Source organism: Mixophyes fleayi, chromosome 1 (assembly GCF_038048845.1).
Source record: "Mixophyes fleayi isolate aMixFle1 chromosome 1, aMixFle1.hap1, whole genome shotgun sequence".
Classification (NCBI taxonomy): domain Eukaryota; kingdom Metazoa; phylum Chordata; class Amphibia; order Anura; family Limnodynastidae; genus Mixophyes; species Mixophyes fleayi.
Genome location: NC_134402.1, coordinates 206958383 through 206978162, shown reverse-complemented (window position 1 = coordinate 206978162; position 19780 = coordinate 206958383). Strand labels below are relative to the sequence as shown.

At 44.6% G+C, this 19780-nt stretch overlaps 1 protein-coding gene across 4 annotated transcripts in view; it reads right to left on the bottom strand.

Moving 5' to 3' along the window:
- Positions 1-19780, bottom strand: part of PIP5K1C (phosphatidylinositol-4-phosphate 5-kinase type 1 gamma) — a 238503-nt gene that overhangs the window by 121361 nt on the left and 97362 nt on the right. For all 4 annotated transcript variants that reach the window (XM_075204822.1, XM_075204824.1, XM_075204825.1 and 1 more), the window contains 2 exons: positions 3469-3621; positions 2984-3283 (listed from right to left, as the gene is read on the bottom strand). In XM_075204822.1, coding sequence (XP_075060923.1) covers positions 2984-3283; positions 3469-3621 — 453 coding nt within the window. The remainder of the gene's footprint in view (positions 1-2983; positions 3284-3468; positions 3622-19780) is intronic.

Below are 19780 nucleotides of genomic sequence, written 5' to 3'. Positions count from 1 at the left end.
ATATGCTTCAATAACTACATGATTTGGTCTGAATCTCATCTATTTTAGAAAGAATACAAGGGGGTTTCTTTGAATTCCAACCACTCAAACCACAGGACATATTATTCGCTAAACTTGTCTGCTGATGAGAAAACCAAATCATTCATAAACATGTAAAAGTCCATTCTTGCAATCCATACCTTAATGCATGGTGGCGTTTGGGACCTCCAGTGCACCAGTATCACAGCCTTTGCGGCATTTAGGCATTTCAGGGTGGACTTCTTGTACCAAGTGATGGACATTCTAGTAGCGTTAACTAACCACGAGCTGGGACAATTTGACACCTCAGCTTCAATGATTGCTTTAGATATAAGCAACACTGCCTCCCAGAAGGCACGAAGGGCTGTGCATTCCCTCCACATGTGCAGTGGACTTCCAGGCACCAGTTGGCACCTCCAACATAGGTTGGAGGGATCAGGATACATTTTGGCCAGAAGGCTGGGACACAGATAGCACTGGGTTAGGAAATTTTTCTGAGATTCTATCACTCACACACTAACCGAGCTGATAAGTGTGAATTAGAAGATGTCATGCCAATCTTTGTCAGGGATGACAGTTCCCAAGTCTCGTTCCCAATCCCTGGTGAATTTAGGCAAAACAACAAAGGCATGTTCAAACAGAATTTCATATATATAAAAGACAACGTGTGTCTAGGGTATTGGTCTGTGGTGCACTGGGATTCAAACATTGTGGCTTCTCTCCCCGACACTGTGCACCTCCAGGGAGCATAGAAAATGATTTGGTTGAAAGTATTGATACGTTCGTATGTATCATACAGAATAAAGATTCTCTGATGCGATCGTGTGGGTTCCAAAGCACAAAGGTTTAATTCGCAAAATAGATTCCTGGGCAAAGTAAAGCATGCATACACTTGCACAGATGGCACCAACATAAGCTTCTATTGGAATGCTCTGGTTTACAAAGCCAGAGGTGAACAATTTACACACTGTACAGTAATAAAAAGCAGTGACATCACAAAGATAAACAGTTATAGTATTAATGTCCACATTCATAGGTCGATGGGTCATGACCTCTCAAGTACTCGATGCCCCATTGGTTGACTCCTATGGTCATTGCTTCTTGAGGTGGGGTCATCTTTCCATATGTGGCCAGGTGTCCTTTCCTCAGACTCCAGATTGATTCTAAAATTAGAGAGGTCTCCAAATATCTGAAATCCAAACATCAAATTTAGGATCGAGACAATAGGGGTCCCTTAAGATAACCAAGATGTCATCTGTTAAAAGAGTGAGTTTAAATTCTTTATCCTCCAGCCACAGTCCCGAGAAGTCTGGATTAGCCCTAATGGAAAATGTTAGTGCTTCCAGTCAGAGAAGTCAACATTGACCTTGATCTTGGCCATCGGGCGAGTATATAAGGCTCAGATTCTTGCAGTCCAGAAACAAAGCTCACCTGGTCAGAGTGGATCAATTTAGGAAAGAGAAGTTTCAATCTGCTTGTAATGATTTTGGCGTATAATTTAATATCCACATTACGCAGTGAGATGGGTCTGTAGACAAGGCATTGCGCGGGGTCTTTTCCCTTGGGCTTGGCCATGAAATGGGCGGCCATGAAGTGGGTGGAGAAGGGAGATCAGTCAAAGACAAAGGTGAAGGCCTGAAGCGTCAAAGGGGCTAGACGGTCTTTGAAAGTTCTGTAGTAGGAGACTATGAGGCCATCTGGACCTGGGCTCTTCACCGAAGGGGGTCGTCTTAATGGCCTCTTCTAGTCTCCAGAAGAGAAGGGGTTAATACAGCAGCTGCCTTTCCTTCCCGGTAAGCATGGGGAAGTTAATCTTTTTAAGATAGGAGGCAATATGCAACTGTTTAAGGGACTGATCAGCCGCAGCTTTTTCAGCCAAGGAGTGGCATAGCTTCCCATTGTCAGTTCTAATTATGTGGGATCTATATGTTAATACACTTTGTGCTCTCAGGACTCGGGCCAAAAGTTTGCCAGGCTTATCCCCCCATTGGTAGAACCTATTGCGGCATCAGAGCACGTCCTGGAGTAAAAATTTGCCGGTTCCTGTAACATCTTGTTTGCCTTGTAATTTATCCACTCTGTATGCTTTCTCAATAAAAATTAACCATTAAAAAAAAAAATTGTTTGTAGAAGTTTAAGCATGCGACATCATATGCTCTAGGTGCAAAAAAAAAAAAGGAAGAATCTACGTTTTATGTACCCCAATTTCCAATTGCAGTCAGAGAAAACTGTTTTTGCGCTTCATGATGTCACACAAAACAAATATTTCAAAGCAACATAAACATATGAGGCTCATCACATACAAGTAAATTGTTTTATTTTCTACTGCCTGTAGAATTCTGCAGTGGTGGCAAGCCATCACGCAGCTTTACCAGACAGGACAGACTACGATTATTTGTGTGGCTGAAAGTGGGCGTGTACAAGCGCAGGAGACACAAAAGGTTGGTGTAACAAGTGTGGTGCTTGATGGAGTGAAGTAGTAGGAATGTTTTTAAATGAAATATATAAATGCATGTGATACATGATCGCAATAAAGGGGGAAGTAATTTGTCCTAATATATTCACCTATTCCTTTTTCAGGCCATTATGTATAAAAAGTGCAAATGTAATTCACTAAATCATGTTGCATTGATAGAAAAGAAGATAATGGCTAATGTTTTAATATCCACACATTTCTTTAAATTAAAATACCCAATTTATAATAGACAGTATTAAAAAGATATATACTGATTCACCAATTACATACACTGTACAATCTCTCATTTCAAGCATGTCCTCAGCAATTTACGCTATGGCGTCAATACTTTTGCAGTCATAAAAGTGCAGCTTTTATACAATATGATATAACCATCATGAGCTTATTTCTCTTATGAGTTTAACAGGATAATTTTTAATTATATTTAATAATTTTATTTTTTAAATACAAATATTACTTGTAAAGGTCATGAAATTAAGAAAATCTCACCAGACAGTCCCTTTGCAGGGTCTTTACCAGTGCACTGAATGTATCTGTGTCAAGAAGCAATCCCTCAGGTGCATCCTGCATGAAGTCCAAGTCTTTGTAGGTGGGACTACGTTTCTCCCTCTCTTTCTTGGATGCTCGTCTTTTGTAGGTGGAACCCTTGAGGTCGTACTTGAAATGCATACGGACCACTCGTGGTAGGATATTATTCATGACCACCAGACGGATATTCTTCCCGCCAGACTGCACACAGTACAAACCATAGAATTTGGGCAGAAGTGTCCGTGGGTTCTGGTTCAGGTTCTGTCAAGTTGGAATACAATATAAGGTCTTAGCTATATAGGCACCTACAGGGAACACATAGAAGATAATGTATAGTATATCTTATGGGCTACATATAACATACACAGATGATTAGGGAGAAATATACAAATTGCCAGGTACATGGGATGGACTATGTTTAAGAAAGGTCAATAAACAGAACATACCATGTAATATCCAGGAAGCAGCTTCTGCAGGAATTCAGCCTCCTTATGCATAACTGTCTTGATAATGAATTCATCATCACTAGTGACGTAAAACAGAGATCCACTTGCCCCGGGATTGGAGAGCTCAATGAGAGGTTCGTTACAGAGAGAATACTTCAAAAGAGAACAACAGGAAGAGGACAATTAGACAATGAAACATAAATACAGCTAGCTTACTATTAAGACTAATTCAATCCAATAACTTTTTTTTATAACAATAACTACTCTCTCCAAGCTAGCAGATTAAGGGGTTCCATGCATGGGACAACCGCTGAGAACTAATCTTGTCAGAAATGTAACAACCTATTGCCTACCAGTGAAACATCAGATGGGACTGTTCAAAAAGGGTTGTGTTAGTTTGGGTCTTTTCAGACTGTGAAGAGCTTCATGTTTTGGTCAAATCAATGCCAGTATTAAAACCAAAACAGCAATAAGAACTTCTCCTGGACTGTCAAGATCAAGAGGAGAATCATTGTTGAGCTGGCAGGGGTAAGTTCTCCAGAACTGCAGGGGAGTTCTTAGCATTGAACTAGCACAGCTCTGCTACATGGGTAGAGAACAAAATTGCTAAAAGGATCAGGCAACATAACAAATACTTAAAATAAATCTATCTATGACAAAATACTTACCTGCCATTCCTTTTCAAAACCCACACTGAACATATTGTAGTTCTTCCCTGCACTGTAGCCAAATTTATCTGACTAACCTTTATCTCTGCCCCCCAAACCATTTAGGAGAATAAGCAAATTAATCTTTTTTTCCTGCTTTTATTGTATAGAAGTTTCTACTTTTGCTGGTTGTACAAAAGTAGCAAGCATCTAATTATCTTAACGTGTGGTGATTCTGCTGCCATTGCGTAGCTCATAAGAGCTGCTTTTAAACCATTGTATAAATATAAAGTTTCAACCAGAGTTCACCAGCTTGTGCAAATAGATGTTCACCTACACTCTTTCCAAACAGATATAATAACCATATATCTCACTTTTCCATAGCTACATAATGGTATGTTTCCTATCTATCAATGCTAAGAACAACTTGGCAACTCACCCATCAAGCGCAGATTAGCCCTTCTTATTTTGTGCCTCAAAAGGCTGACATTATGGCTATACAGGAGACACATTTCCTGATAATTTTCCCCCCTCAGTGCAGTAACAATCAATAAGTTACCTGTCACACTAGATGAAGAAAGACAGATTTTAAATTAAGGACAAAATTGGTTTTACCCGTTGCATATTAGCCTAGGGCAGCCTGAAACGCACAACTTCACAATTTACACATACTTGCCAACTCTCCCGGAAAGTTCGGGAGACTCCTGAAATTCGGGTCAGTCTCCCGGATTCCCGGGAGAGCTGGCATTTCTCCCGCATCCCGAAATTAACTTGCTAAAATGACGCGATTAACCGGGAATTGCAACGCCCCTCTCCCGGACATCACCTACTGGAAGTAGGCAATTATGAATTTACATATCAATCAAAGAAACAACTTCCTGCACAGGGCTTCTCCAAAACACACAGCTAAACATCAAGGAAACACATAGTTTTTCCAGTGTTATCCCCAGCACCTTTTTCCCGGGTGCTCCACCCGGCTATTTTTACTTGCTATCTGGCTCTTGGAGCCCAACAGAGTCCTATTATAATAGAATAAACCATTGGTTCTCCTATTATAACAGGCACGATGTGAGCACTACAGCCAGCAGTCTGTGTTAGACAACTGACCACCAGTCTAACCAGCCCTGGCAGTTGTGGGCAACAACATCCAACATTTTTCATTATTATTGCAAAGTATTACAACTGCCCCCATCCGGCTGCTTCTTAATGCCACCTGCCTGACAACATTTTCTGGGGAGAACACTAGTAGTCTCTTCAAAGATGCGGAAAGAGAGTGAAAAGCAATGTCTTGTCACTTCTCCCCATCTGCATTGAGTAATGGAGGATAAGACAGAGTTTGGTAACCCTATAGGGCAGGGGTAGGGAACCTGTGGCTCTCCAGGTGTTGTGAAACTACAAGTCCCAGCATGCTTTGCCAGTAGATAACCAGCAGAGAGGTGGCAAGGCATGCTGGGATTTGTAGTTTCACAACACCTGGAGAGCCACAGGTTCCCTACCCCTGCTATAGGATAATGGGCCTTGATTGTTATCTTAAAAGAATGCTAAAAAAATGGAGCAGGGACGGACGTGAAAAAATCAATATTCTTTGGAAAGCATTGTGCATTTTGCGCTATACAAATAAACCGTAATAAACCACTTGCAACTCTCCACTATTCTGTTGTGTGTTTTTTTATGTAAGTGCTGAGCACCACACACAGATGCTGCCAATTAAACAATACACATACTATTAAAAATGAAGCCCTTAAGCTGAATGCAGATAAACACATCTGCTTGTTACGAAGCAATCACGGACATTACAGGGTTAAATGTGGGAGGTGTTTGGTTCCCGGATGTTAGGGGGAAAGTAGAAGGAGACTTTTGATATATACCACTGACTAGGCAATGCTACTTCCTCTTGTCATCGGGATTATTGCTGATCGGATCACTGTCAGGCTGAGTGAAACATATTTGGTTATCTGAAGTTTTTAGCTTAATTTCAATATCTGTGTGCTTTCATTTGTCTGTAATAGTGTGATTATCTTTCAGATAGATTTATCGCTGACTGTATTGCTTAAGTAGTAGTGGGTGCTTTGTAGTTTAATTTACCTCTGGGGGTGTTAGTCATCTTCAACTTTGCTGGTAAAATGTCTCGCCCCAGGCGTAGTGTGGGTCCCCCGGCACGTTTCAGCGACCTTGCTGAACTCCCCGCTGAGAGTGTTGTTTCTCTGAGTCCCCCGGGTAATGGTGGCCGCCAACCTAGTGGAGGGGTCTCAGGGACAGGGTCCTGCTAGCAAGCAGGTACACTCGGCCTAGGAGAGAGACTCTCCTAGGCCGCTAAATTGGGCTCCCCGCCAGGCGGCGATAACCAAGTCAGGGCCAAGTCTGGGTCTCCTGGGGTAGTGGGACAGCAAATGAGTGCTAGGGCCGGGAGCAAGAGGGGCGGAGGGGGGGCACCCGAAGTCCTGCAATGCGGGACCGCGCATGCTACAGAAGGGACAAGCGTGGCATAAGGGGTTCACATTCCTCCCCCAGCCCGCGGGGGAGAGATTATGAGTATCAGGAAGAGGCAAGGCAGGAGTACTATATGGATGCTACGACTCAGATAGTCAGGACAGTGAGTATCTAGTAAGTGAGGAGCGCCATCTGGTGGACGATAGCCAGCAGCTTTGTGATTTTTTTGAATAGGCAAGCTGGCTATGAACAGAATAGGGGTAGGTTTTTTGGTTATGAAGGGAGTGATGTACATGCACCGGGCACATCAGGGGGTTATCAGCGAGGTTACCCTCCACCATTATTAGAGCAAGGACGGGACAGGGGATGGCCAGCGTTTCATCCTCAATCAGGGCATGTGGCGTATGCGGATTTAGCCTTTCCTTTCCCTCCGGAGGCTTTCGGGGGGGGGGGGGGGAAACGCAGGGAAAGAGGTGGATGGAAAAGGAGCCACCAGCAGAGCAGGTGGGGTGGTCAAGGTGCGGTGCACGCATGTTGTCTTCATGAGGGTTCAGGTTACCCGCAAGATGTGGGGTTGGCACATCAGTATAGGCCGGCAGGTGAGTCGGTACCGCAGGGGTATCCCCATCCGAGGCACTTGTGTCATCAACGAAGGCACACTCACGCAGGCAATGAGGGGCAAAGGGACAATATAGGACAGACTCCTAGATCTGGTTCACCTGAGCACGCGCATGCGGGGCTCAGGAGGGGTGAGGCGCATACTAATGTCCCTTGTCTCCCAGTACAACAGAGGACCAAAGGAGAGGAGGTTGGTGTTTTCTCTAAAGCCCCGAGGACATCACAGAGACGCGGTCTATTGGATGCGAGGATGGCACCATCGGGTCATGAGGCGTCTAGCAGGGAAGGAGCAGCAAGTCCAGGAGGCCGTTCTCAAGGTGAGGGTCACCAAAGATTGTTTGATACATGTTCAAGTAGTGCAATGTCCTCATATTCTAGCAGTGGTTCCTCAACAGACCGTGAAAGCGGTTCTCATAAGTTACTGAGAATATTGAATGATCATTTTAGTGGGTCAAAGAGCCGCAGGAAGATAGCGCATGCAGCCGACAGTGATAACGCAGGCAAGGGGCCAGTATTACATTGTTCTTACACAGCGCTGACGGCAGGAATTAGGAAGAGTTCGAGGGAGAGGATTAGGAAGGGCGCATATGTGGATGTCTTCAGTATTACGAAGGTGGGGAAGGAGTAGTTGGCAAAGGCAAGGAAGAAAGGGGGGATAGGTGAGGAGGCATAAAAGTCATTCCCTAATTGGGTAACGGTGTCTAGTGTCTTTGCCTCGGTGTACCTGGAAACTAGGCCGGAGGCGTCGGTGGACGTATGGCGATAGCTACATTTAATTACAGGAATTTATAAAAAGGATGGGGGGACCATCTGGCGTAAGTATGACGAGAGCTTTCGGGAGAAGGTCAAAGGGAAACACATAATTCCTTTTGATTGTAAGGACGTAGAGACGTGGATGGAAATGATGCGGCCTAAGGAAAGTGAGAGACAGGAGCTCAGGTCGCAGAGGTTTCGGATGCAGGGGAGACGTAGTTCTCCCCCAGCACAGAATAGAAACAGGTGTTTCGCCTTTAACAGTGGCACATGCGCTCGAGGGAATGCATGTAGGTACCGGCACTCCTGTGCCAAATGCAGGGGACCTCATCCAGCCAGAGATTGCACGAGAGCCGTGCCGGGGACAGGTAGAGGCAGGGAGGAGCCACTGCCCAATCAGTAAGGCAGTATCGCCGGTCCAGACACAGCAGCTGGACAGGTGGCTTCGCTTGTTTCCAGACAGGAAACTCGCAGAGTTTTTGGGTTCAGGTTTTAGTTGTGGTTTTCCCCTTCCCATAGTTGGTACGGTCAGGGCTGTGGCAAAAAAGAATTTGCAGTCAGCCTATGTTTATCCAGAGATTTTAGCCGAGAAATTTAGGAAAGAAGTGGATTTGGGTCGCATGGCAGGCCCTTTTCGATCCCCGTCAATACAAGATTTGGTGATATCCCCTGTGGGAGTAGTGCCTAAAAAAGCAGCGGGGAAGTTTAGGCTTATACAGCACCTGTCACATCCCCACAGGCAATCGGTTAACGATGCCATAGCCATGGAGGACAGTCATTTGAGGAAGCCTTAGACTTCGTTAGATCCTTCGGGACAGGGGCCTTGTTGGCAAAGCTGGATATTGAATCTGCTTTTCGCTTGCTTCTCTTGCTTCCGGAGTCATTTAGGTTCATGGGTTTTCGTCTGCCAGACGGTTACTACGTAGACAGGTGTTTGCCGATGGGTTGCGCAGTGTCCTGTGCGTATTTTGAAGCGTTCAGATCCTTCCTGCACTGGTGTATACAGGCAGGAACGGGTCACGTGGGGATAGCTCACTATTTGGACGACTTCCTGATCATAGGAAAGGCTGATTCATCAGAACGTGCAGACATACTGTTTTCGGCTCAGGCTTTATTTTCTGTTTTGGGAGTGCCGGTGGCACATGACAAGACAGAAGGTCCCTTACATTGTTTGTCATTCTTGGGAATCGAGATTGACACGGTGGAAGGGTGTTGTAGATTGCCCCAGGAAAAGGTTAAGAAGCTGGTAAGAGCAATCGGACTCACCTTAGCTTCAAGGTCTATTTCGCTGCGCCAGGCCCAGTCATTGTTAGGCTCCTTTAATTTTTCGTGCAGAATTATTCCAATGGGAAAAGTGTTCTGTAGAAAGATGCAGTTGGCTACAGCAGGAGTGTCGTGGCCATACGCACGGATTACCCTGTCTAAGGAGGTGAAGGGAGATTTGCGAATGTGGTTGGGGTTCTTAGAGAACTTTAATGGCATTCGTATTTGGCCAGCTCCACCAGTTGCCAGTAGCCAGCTTGAGCTAGTAACAGACGCTTCGGGGTCCGTGGGTTTTGGAGCCTATTTTAAGGGTAGGTGGTGTGCGGATGGATGGCCGGAGTCATGACGCTCCAAAGGGTTGCTAGGCAACCTGCTGGTGCTGGAATTGTTCCCCATAGTAGTAGCTGTGGAACTATGGGCGCCGGTGTTAAGGAGGCAGCAGGTAATATTCTGGTGTGACAACCTTGGTGTAGTACAGTGCATTAACAAACAGAGCGCATCCTCTATTCCGGCCATAGAATTGTTAAGACACTTAGTTTTGCGCTGTTTGGAACATGACATTACATGCAAGGCGAGACATGTCCCTGGTGCTGAGAACGAGGTGGCTGATGCTTTATCTCGAGGGCAGTGAGGACATTTTAGAGAATTGGCTCCACAGGCTGATATTAAGGGTACGCCATGTCCCTCTTTGGTTTGGCAGGTAGTCGAACAGGCATTATAAGACTGGTGGAAACGTCGCTGGCTCCTTCCACCAGGAGGGCATATCGGGCTGCGTGGCTGCAATTTTTACAGTCGCGCGGTCGGTGCAACTCAGGTCAGAGCACTGACATGCTGGATTTCATTTGGGCTAAATATCAGGAGGGAATTACTAAAACTTTAATGGCAGCCATGCTGGCGGGCATTTCATTTATGGCTAAACTTCATGGGTGGACTGAATTTACATAAGGGTTTTTAATATCCAAAGCCCTGAAAGGCTGGTCAAAACTTCAACCAGGGAAGGAGGATGTGAGGAGGCCTGTTGATAAAAGTATTTTAAGAAACATTATGTCTGCGCTGGCATACATAGTGGATAATGCTTACGAAGTGCTGCTGTTTCGCTCAGCTTTCTCGCTGGCTTTCTTTGGCGCATTTAGGGTGAGTGAGTTAGTGGCGCAATCTAAGCATGACTTGGGGAATGCTCTGTCGGCCAGACATATGTTTTTGGATGTTAACATGCTTTCTTGTCAAATCCTTAGATCCAAAACAGATCAATCGGCTTGTGGTCAGTGGATTACCATCTCTGCTCAGGAGGATAGTGAGATCTGTCCCGTGTCCTGGTGCAATAAGTTTGAGAAAATTAGACCACGTGGGGCTGACCCTGGTTGATTCATGCCGACAAGTCTCCACTGTCGAAGTTTCAGTTCACAGCCATATTTAAGCGTGCGTTAGTGCACGTGGGTTTAGACCCGTTGCGCGTTGGTACGCACTCCTTCAGAATTGGAGCAGCTACAGCTGCGGCTGAGGAGGGCTCTTCTGTTAGCACCATTAAAGCTTTAGGTTGATGGAGATCAGATGCATACAAAACGTATTTTAGGCCGAACAAATAGTCAGTACGCAGTAGGTCACTCCCCTCCCGTGTTAACCTTGGGCTCTGCCGCTCGCCGTTGTTTTTATATGGGGGCATGAAGGGATTTTGCCATTTTTTCCTCTGAAAAAGGCCTGATTAGTGGTGTGCCTTCAGGGTTATGGTTTTTACCTTCATTTGGGTTAACACTACCCCCTTGTTTAATATTTTGTTAAAGTAAAGTAAAATTAATTAAAGTCACTTAGAAGTTAACTAACTGTTCTACGTTACATGGAGCTGTGATATGAATATCAAGAATAGAACAAGTTGTATCGGTGGAGGTGTATGTGATCAACCTGTTGGTGATGACTCCTATTATCTGTGTTGCAGGTGTTTCAACTCGGAGTTTAAAAATATGGTTTGTTGGGCATTCATTCGTGTTCTGGGCATCCAGATATAAATTTGCCAACAATAAAGAAGCCTTTGGTAGGCCTGTGGATATTTGGTGGATTGGTGTAAGAGGTTTGAGATGGCAAGGTTTGATGCCACTGCAGGTTTCTATTATTGTAACAGCTGTACGGCATGCAAAAGATGTAAAACCAAACAGATTAAATCGGTTACATCTTTTGCTTCCAATACCACAGGAGAAGTTTTTTCAATCAAAGAAAGGATCACATGCGATACAACGGGTGTCATTTACTTACTCTCCTGTCCATGTGGCAAACAATATATAGGGCGCATATGAAGACATATTCTTATACTGGTATGAACTCAATCCTACATAGCATGTTATTCAGTTGCTTACGACTTCCAAGCTGAGTAATTCTCCCAGCTGCAGCAATGTCTAGTGACCAACTGAGCAGATTAACTTTTGCTTAAATGTCTCCTTTCTACCTTGATGGTATCAACATGACAAGGTTGTTGGCTGAGGTTAGGTGCTTCTGTACCCTTTAACTCTATATTGCTATCACACACGGAATGCCAAACACATTTGGATAGTGACGATTTATATGGTTAATCAGTGTTCAGTATGTGAAGAGCCCCAATGATTGGAAAAAAAGCATTTCAAGTTAAGCAGAGATGGGGCGTGGCCGGGCATCTAAAATGGCCGCAAGCTTTCTGTGAGAGCTCCAAGAGGCTCTGAATTGTTGGCAATAACTAGTGATGGGAAATCTAGTTCATTTTGAAGATTAGTTCATTCTGATCTAGTTCACACAAAAGATTAGTTCAAAAGATTAGTTAATTTCACTCATTTAACTCAGTAGTTCATTTAACTCAGTAGTTCATTTCACTCATTTCACTCAGTAGTAAATTTAGTTCATTTAGCTCAGTTAGATCACTTGCTCTGGAACACTGCTGAGAGAAGTGATTGGAGACATAGATCTAGTCTATTACAAATACTGTAGGCATATATACTACTACCTCATTAGATGAGTTATAGTCCTGTTAAAATTATCAGATAAGTTTAATATGTCAGATCATTTTTAACATTTTAAAAAGGGCAATCACTTATACAAAAACTAGTAGTGACATGTTGAGCTTTGCAAAGTTAATTACATTTTCATTATTATTTTTTATTTCCATAATATGCAAATGAAAAAGTTTCAGAGTATTATAAAGTGTCAATTTTTTGCTTTTAAAATTGAGATCAGTGCAATCAGGATATAGGGGAGATGTATCAAACCTTAGGGGGGAATTTTAGCTAAGGCAAGGCAGAGAGGGGAGGCAGAGGAGGAGCGGCGTGAGAGGAAGATGAGTCTTGCAGCCGCATTGAGTATAGAGCGGAGGGGGGAGAGACGGGAGTGGGGGAGGCCAGCGAGGAGGAGGTTACAATAATCTAGGCGGGAGATGATGAGTGCGTGGATGACAGTTTTGGTGGCATCCTGAGAGAGAAAAGGACGGATGCGGGCGATGATGCGTAGTTAGAAGCGACAGGCTTGGGCAAGGTAATGAATGTGGGGGGGCAAAAGAGAGAGAGGAGTCGAGGGTGACACCCAGGCAGCGAAGTTGGGTGACCGAGGAGATGATGGTGTTTACGACAATAGAGAGGTCATGGTGGGATGGGAGTCTGGGCGGAGGAAAGACAATGAGTTCAGTTTTAGAGATATTGATTTTGAGAAAGCGCTCGGACATCCAGGAGGAGATGGAGGAGAGGCAGTCGGATACCCAAGCGAGGAGGGTGGAGGAAAGATCAAGAGAGGAGATATGGAGTTGAATGTCGTCAGCATAAAGGTGATACTGAAGACCGAAGGAGGAGATGAGAGCACCAAGGGAGGAAGTGTAGAGCGAAAAGAGTAGAGGGCCAAGAACAGAGCCATGCCGGACTCCTACGGGGAGAGGGTAGGGGGAGGAGGAAGAACCAGACGTGGATACAGAGAAGGAGCGATTAGCGAGGTATGAGGCGAACCAGGCATGGACAGAACAAGAGAGGCCAAGAGAGAGAAGAGTTTGCAGCAGGAGGGGGTGGTCAACGGTGTCAAAGGCTGCAGAGAGTTCAAGGAGGATGAGTACAGAGAATTGACCCTTGGATTTGGCTGATAGGAGATCATTAGTAACCTTGGCCAGGGCAGTTTCGGTAGAATGGAGAGGGCGGTAGCCAGATTGGAGAGGGTCAAGGAGGGAACTGTCTGCGAGATGCCTGGTTAAGCGGTTGCAGACAATCCGCTCAAGTAATTTGGAGGCATAGGGGAGAAGAGAGGTGGGGTCAAGATTGTTTTTTTTGAGGATAGGAGAGATAAGAGCGTGTTTAAAAGAGGAGGGTACTACACCAGAGGAGAGTGATAGGTTGAAAAGGTGTGCTACATAAGAGCAGGCCGTTGGAGAGAGAGAGCGAAGGAGGTGGGAGGGGATGGGATCGAGAGGGCAGGTAGAGGGTGGAGAGGAAAGAATAAGGGAGCGAACTTCTTCACTGGTTGTAGGGCTGAAGGAGCACCAGAGTTGGTTGATTGGGGGAGGTGAAGCAATGAGGGTGGCGGGAGAAGGGGAGGAGGAGTCTGATGGCCTCAATTTTGGAAGAGAAAAAAAAGGCGAAGTCAGAAGCGGAGAGGGAAGGCGGGACAGAGAAGGAGGGGGGGGAGAGGAGGGAGCTGAAGGTGGCAAAGAGGCGGCGGGGATTGAAGGACTGAGAAGAAATGAGGGACTTAAAGAAGGATTGTTTAGCGAGGGAGAGGGCAGAGGAGAAAGATGAGTATGAATTTAAAGTGGATGAAGTCAGCCAGGGAGCGAGATTTCCTCCAGACCAAGACAGTGGGTGGGGGAAGAAATCTACTGAGTAAGGCCTAGGGAGGAGGAAATGGCGAGAAGTTTAATGGTGGCGGGGTCAGAACAGTTGTCAATAGGAATATTAAAGTCGAAAAGTATGATGGAGGGAAGGTCAGAGGAAAGGTAGTGGGGGAGCCAGGCAGCGAAGTTGTCAAGGAAAAGGGAGGAGGGGCCTGGGGGACGGTAGATGACGGAGACACAGAGGTGGATGGGGGAGAAGAGACGGATGGAGTGTACTTCAAAGGAGGAGAAGGAGAGGGAAGGTAAAGTGGGAATGACACGAAAAGTGCAGTTAGGGGATAGGAGGAGGCCCACTCCGCCTCCTGGCGCTCGTCTGGTCTGGTGGAGTGGGTGAAGGAGAGGCCCCCGTAGGAGAGAGCGGCGGGTGAAACGGTATCAGAAGAAGTAAGCCAGGTTTCAGTGATGGCAAGAAGATTAAGAGAGTTGGAGATGAAGAGGTCATGGATGGAGGAAAGTTTGTTGCAGATGGACCTGGAGTTCCAGAGGGCACAAGAGAAAGGGAGGGAGGGAAGAGGGGACATGCGGATGAGATTATCAGGGTTGATGGAGCGAGTAGGAGGGTGAGGGGTGGGGCAGTGAGAGTTGGGCGAGAGAAAGGGGCTAGGGGAGAGGATGGCTATAGGAAAGGAGCGGGGTGGCATGGTGAGAGACAGGGGGGACTGGGAATGAGAGAAGGGGCAAGAAGAGGGTAAGGGCAATTAGCGCAGAGGTGAAGGCAGCAATGAGGGCCCTATTGTTGGGAAAGGCCTAGCACAATCCTTGGTCATCTTGACCCACTTGTCGCAATACGCCATTGCGTATGCACCCTATTTCTTACACCTAAGAAATCTCGCTGAACCAATAGGCCCTTCTTTAGGCAGTACATTGGCCATCTCTAGCGTATGCTAGAGCTAAGTATAGCCGTTACTTATCGCAGGCGCTCTGGATCCAGTGAACAGTCATTCAGGTCTGAAGTCTGTGGTCAAAGAAGACTGCTCACTAAGCCTAAAGGTCCTGCTTATATGCAGTCAGAAATACAGTAAAACAAAGCAGATGGTGTGGCTTGCTTCTATTGGTCCAAGCTTCAGGAAGGTCCAGTATACTGCAGGCCATAGGCCAGTTCAAACCAAAATATCCAAAGGTGAGGGTCATCTCTCCAGGGGATGTGTTCCGACTTTCCCGCCAAGACTCCAGTTTCAACTAGTCTATTAGCATTTTATAGTCAGTATCACCTTAAACATTTATTCCCTAACATCAATAACTAGAGTATGCAATGTGCGATCTCTTCGGCGAATGAACCGGACAGCTGCTGATGAATAGGGGATTAAAACGATACCAGACATGATACATTTCCTATAACCTGAACCTTATGTTTTACTAACATGCATATAACTTATAATATTATTAAACATAAATATACTACTATATTTTGACATAAATAACTATGTGTTGCCACTACAATTAATGTGTACTAATTACAAATGTGTGTGTTTGTGCAAACATGTGTAAAAGTGTACAAACTGTTATTGCCACGTGTTGCGGCCCTTCTACTCTGTAGTGCGCTCTACGCATATTTTCAGACAAAGACAACCAAGTTTGCTCGATATTAATTGAAATTACTTTATCCAATTTTGCTTACTTCGACAGAAGACAGGTTGATTATGATTAGGAGCATACACATTCACAAGAGTAAAGGATTGGTTCAAAATTTTACAGTTCAGAGCTAGACCCCTACATGTTTGTAACTTATGTATTACTATGTCCTTGACAGGCAATCATCTAGAAACGTCAATGGCTACACCCAATGTCTTACTTTCAGGATTATTACATGTGAATAAATGGGGATAGTGTAAGCTGCGGAGGCGAGGTTCAGAACCTAGCTTAAAATGTGTCTCTTGTATAAAAGCCACATCTATTTTTGTTGCTATGAGATCCCTTAGCAACCTTGACCTCTTTACCGGAATATTTAGACCCTTAACGTTAAGGGTCATATATTTGAATATAATGTTTATATATAGTGAGCAAAAATACAAAACTGGTCCGAAGAAACATGAAGGACCGTAGTCTTCCCATGCTTCGGAAACAATTTGTGCGGTCCAGGGGGTACTTGGGGGTGTCAATGATGGTGACATTTATACATTTAAAATATTCTATGTACTGCTATTTGAAGATGTTCCTGAGGTAGTGTGTATTGTAGCACAATCAAGGTTAAACAATATATTATAAGCCTGAAGAACAACCAGGCTTATAATATGAGGATAATCAAGAGAATAGTGAGAAAATTGTCTCACATTTAGCCATCTATTTTCCAGTAGTGGTAAATTGGAGTAAAATTTTCACCATTAAACAGAAAGATAGTGAAACTGCATCGGATTACTTCCCTAGAGGTCTGGCAGCGATAACACGGTTCACTGGGATATCAAACATAAGTGAGGATCCACATCACAGGCAAGTGGCTGTAGGGATATTAATGGATGGTACAAACCTCATTACCTAACTGGAGAGGCATCACAGTAGATTTCCTTAGGGAATCTGCTGTGGAGCATGATAAAAACCTTTTTAGGAAGAAGGAAGAGAAAAGTGATAGGTTAATGACGGTAAGTATACAAGCTCTAGAGGGAATGCATACGCGACCACCAGCATACAACCCACATAACAAGAAACATAGAATAGTCAGGTGTTACAACTGTAATGAGGACATCTCATGAAAAATTGTAAAAAGGAAAGACACAATACACATAGGGGTGGGACACATAGATACACACAAAGGGGAAATTCACATAGAATAGAAGACTCACAGCTCCCCGCGCATATAATAGCAGCAAATGCTGCACGGGAAAGCGATAGTCAGCGCTAGGGGTCAGGTCATACCTGTAGTCTACAGCCAGTGAGGTTAACTGAGAGTCTGAGGGAAGAAAAAACAATAATAGTTGACATAGCTGGTAGGAAACAAACTTTTCTTGTAGATACAGGGGCGGCCAGATCTGTGATAACCTCTCCTTTAAATCTACAGGTGACCAGTAAAACTATTCCAGCTATGGGGGTAACGGGAAGAGTGTTACATTATCCTCTAACTAAACCCGCTAAAGTTACTATCGGGCCTCTGCATACTAAGGATTCGTTTCTCTTGGCTGCAGTAGCTCCTACTAACTTGCTGGGAAGGGACTTGTTATGTAAAATGGGATGTGTCAAATACTGTACCCCTGATGGTGTATTCCTAGATATACCAGAGAAGGTTGCACATGAGGTACAAGATATATTGGACACCCCACAAAGGTTAATGTTGCATTCTACTGTTATAGAACAAAGTCCATCTCAGGTGAAGGGGATGTTGCTGGAAATACCGGGATCCCTATGGACCAAAGATGGACAGGAAACTGGATTGATGGCAAATGTAGCTCCTGTGATGGTAAATCTAAAAAGTGGTAGGATAGCTCCAAAAATCCCACAGTATCCATTAAAACCGGAGGTGGAATTAGGGGTATATCCTGTTATTGAGAGGCTGTTGCAACAAGGGATTTTAATTCGTACATCCAGCACAGCAAATAGTCCATTTTCCCTGTGAAAAACAGGGGGAGGGGCTATAGATTAGTCCAGGACTTAGGGGGAATTAATAAAGTTGTTGAGAGCCAATTCCCCGTAGTGCCCAATCCAGCTGTCATCCTCATGCAGCTTCCACCATCTGCTAGTCATTTTACTGTCATTGACCTGTGTTCTGCCTTCTTCTCAGTCCCTCTTCACCCTGACTGCCAATACCTCTTTGCATTCTCCTACAAGGGGGTGCAATATACATGGACAAGACTGCCCCAGGGGTTCATTGACAGCCCCAGTATTTTCTCCCAAGCCTTACATGACTGTTTACAATCCTTTCAACCAAGCAATGGGTCTGTTCTGATTCAATATGTGGACGATTTGTTGTTGTGCTCTGATTCTTTTATGTCCTGTTTACATGATACTAAATTGATGTTGCTCCATCTCTCGCAAACAAGGCACAAGGTGGCAAAGGACAAGACACAGCCATGTCAGACTAAGGTCAAATACTTAGGACACAGTCTCACCCAGGGGCTAAGACACTTGACGACTGACAGAATTGAGGCCATACAACACGACTCTGCCGCAGAGACAGAAGCAAATCTGTACCTTCTTAGGGATGTGTGGATACTGTATGTGACTGGATCACTATTAAATAACTTTTGTTAAAAAATTATTTAAAGCGAATAGTGCAGCGCACTTATTTATGTAATTGCATCTGCACTTATTTTTTGATATTGTTTATATTGTGGGATAGGTAATCGTTACTTCTGAGACCAGGGAAGAAATTCATCTCTTGTCTAACTTTGCTGTAGGAAATGCCCATTTCTGATGCATATATCTGACACAATGAGCCTGTGTTTACCAAGCCTTTGGTGTATTGTGGCTTGGGAAACTAGCTTGTTGTATGTCCCTTTTGTTGTTGTGTGAATATGAATTCAGAACGATCTGATGAAAGGCCATGTGTTAATTACATCTTTTGATGTGTGAGGTTTAACTTGGAGACAGGAAGGTTTTAATTTAAAACGTGCTGCCCATTTCCTGCATCTCAAAGGTGCAGGAAATCACAGCAAGGGGTTTTAAGAATTTTAAAGCTAAGTATAAATACTAGTGGCTTTGCAATGTATGTAAATTTATGTTTGTATGAATAGAGTATATCCTGTTTCTAAAAATAGACTATTTCTGAACTGTATAAAAGATGTGCTCTGTGAGCATGTAATCTTTCTTCTGACTTCATCTGACCTAACCACTGATACCTTAAATCAGTGGGACTGTCCTTGTCAGGACACTTGAGCAATAAAACATCACTCTGCTTCAAATAACTGCTTGAAAACATCTTCAATATTGCTGTTTCCTGTGATCTACAGATTAGACCCCAAAATCGAATCCGTTCTCCGGCTGTGTCTGCAGTTTGGACCCAAGCGCTTCCAGTACCATCACCTGCCTGCTACCTGCAGCCCTGGTTAGTGTGATAGGCCAGGGAGGATCCATCCACAGCATCCCTGATCCATAGTAAGAGGTCAGGAGTACCAGTCGGGTACACCAGCAAGGAGACACGCTAGCAGCGTCAGTGACCCAGAAGGAACGTGGTTCTGAGTGCCATAGAAGGAGCTCAGTGGTGGCAGCAGGCCCCTCCCACTGCGGCAGGAGGGGCGTATTCGAAATAACAAAAGGGAACAGTGGCAAAGTAAGTCCAGCTGGTTCCTCGCAACAACAGACAGGGTGGCATAGGCGGTCCATCCTGTCACACTGTAGATCCTGGATCCCAGGTTTTTCTATTCTGGCATTACCATTGCAGGAGGTAGTCTCTTCCTCAAAACCAGAACGTGTCGTACACACATAGGACTCAGAGCAAGCATTCTTTAGTCTTAAAGATAGTCTGACTAGAGCACCTGCATTGGGAATACCTGATTACGAAAAGTCCTTTGAGCTATACTGTACGGAAGCTGATGGTTGTGCAGCAGGTGTCCTTACTCAGAAACATGGTGACGCTAATAGACCGGTAGCATACTACAGTGCACAATTGGACACTGTGGCAAGATCACACCCAACATGTCTCAGAAGTATAGCAGCAACTGCTTTTCTGGTAAGTAAGAGTGAGGACGTAGTATTTGGACATAAATCAACTGTCTATACACCACATGCAGTATCAGCTCTGTTGAATTCAGCTCAAACCAGACATATCTCTTCAGCTAGATTCACAAAATGGGAACTAGCTCTGATGGCACCCTCAGACATCACCTTCAAACGATGTAGCACCTTAAAT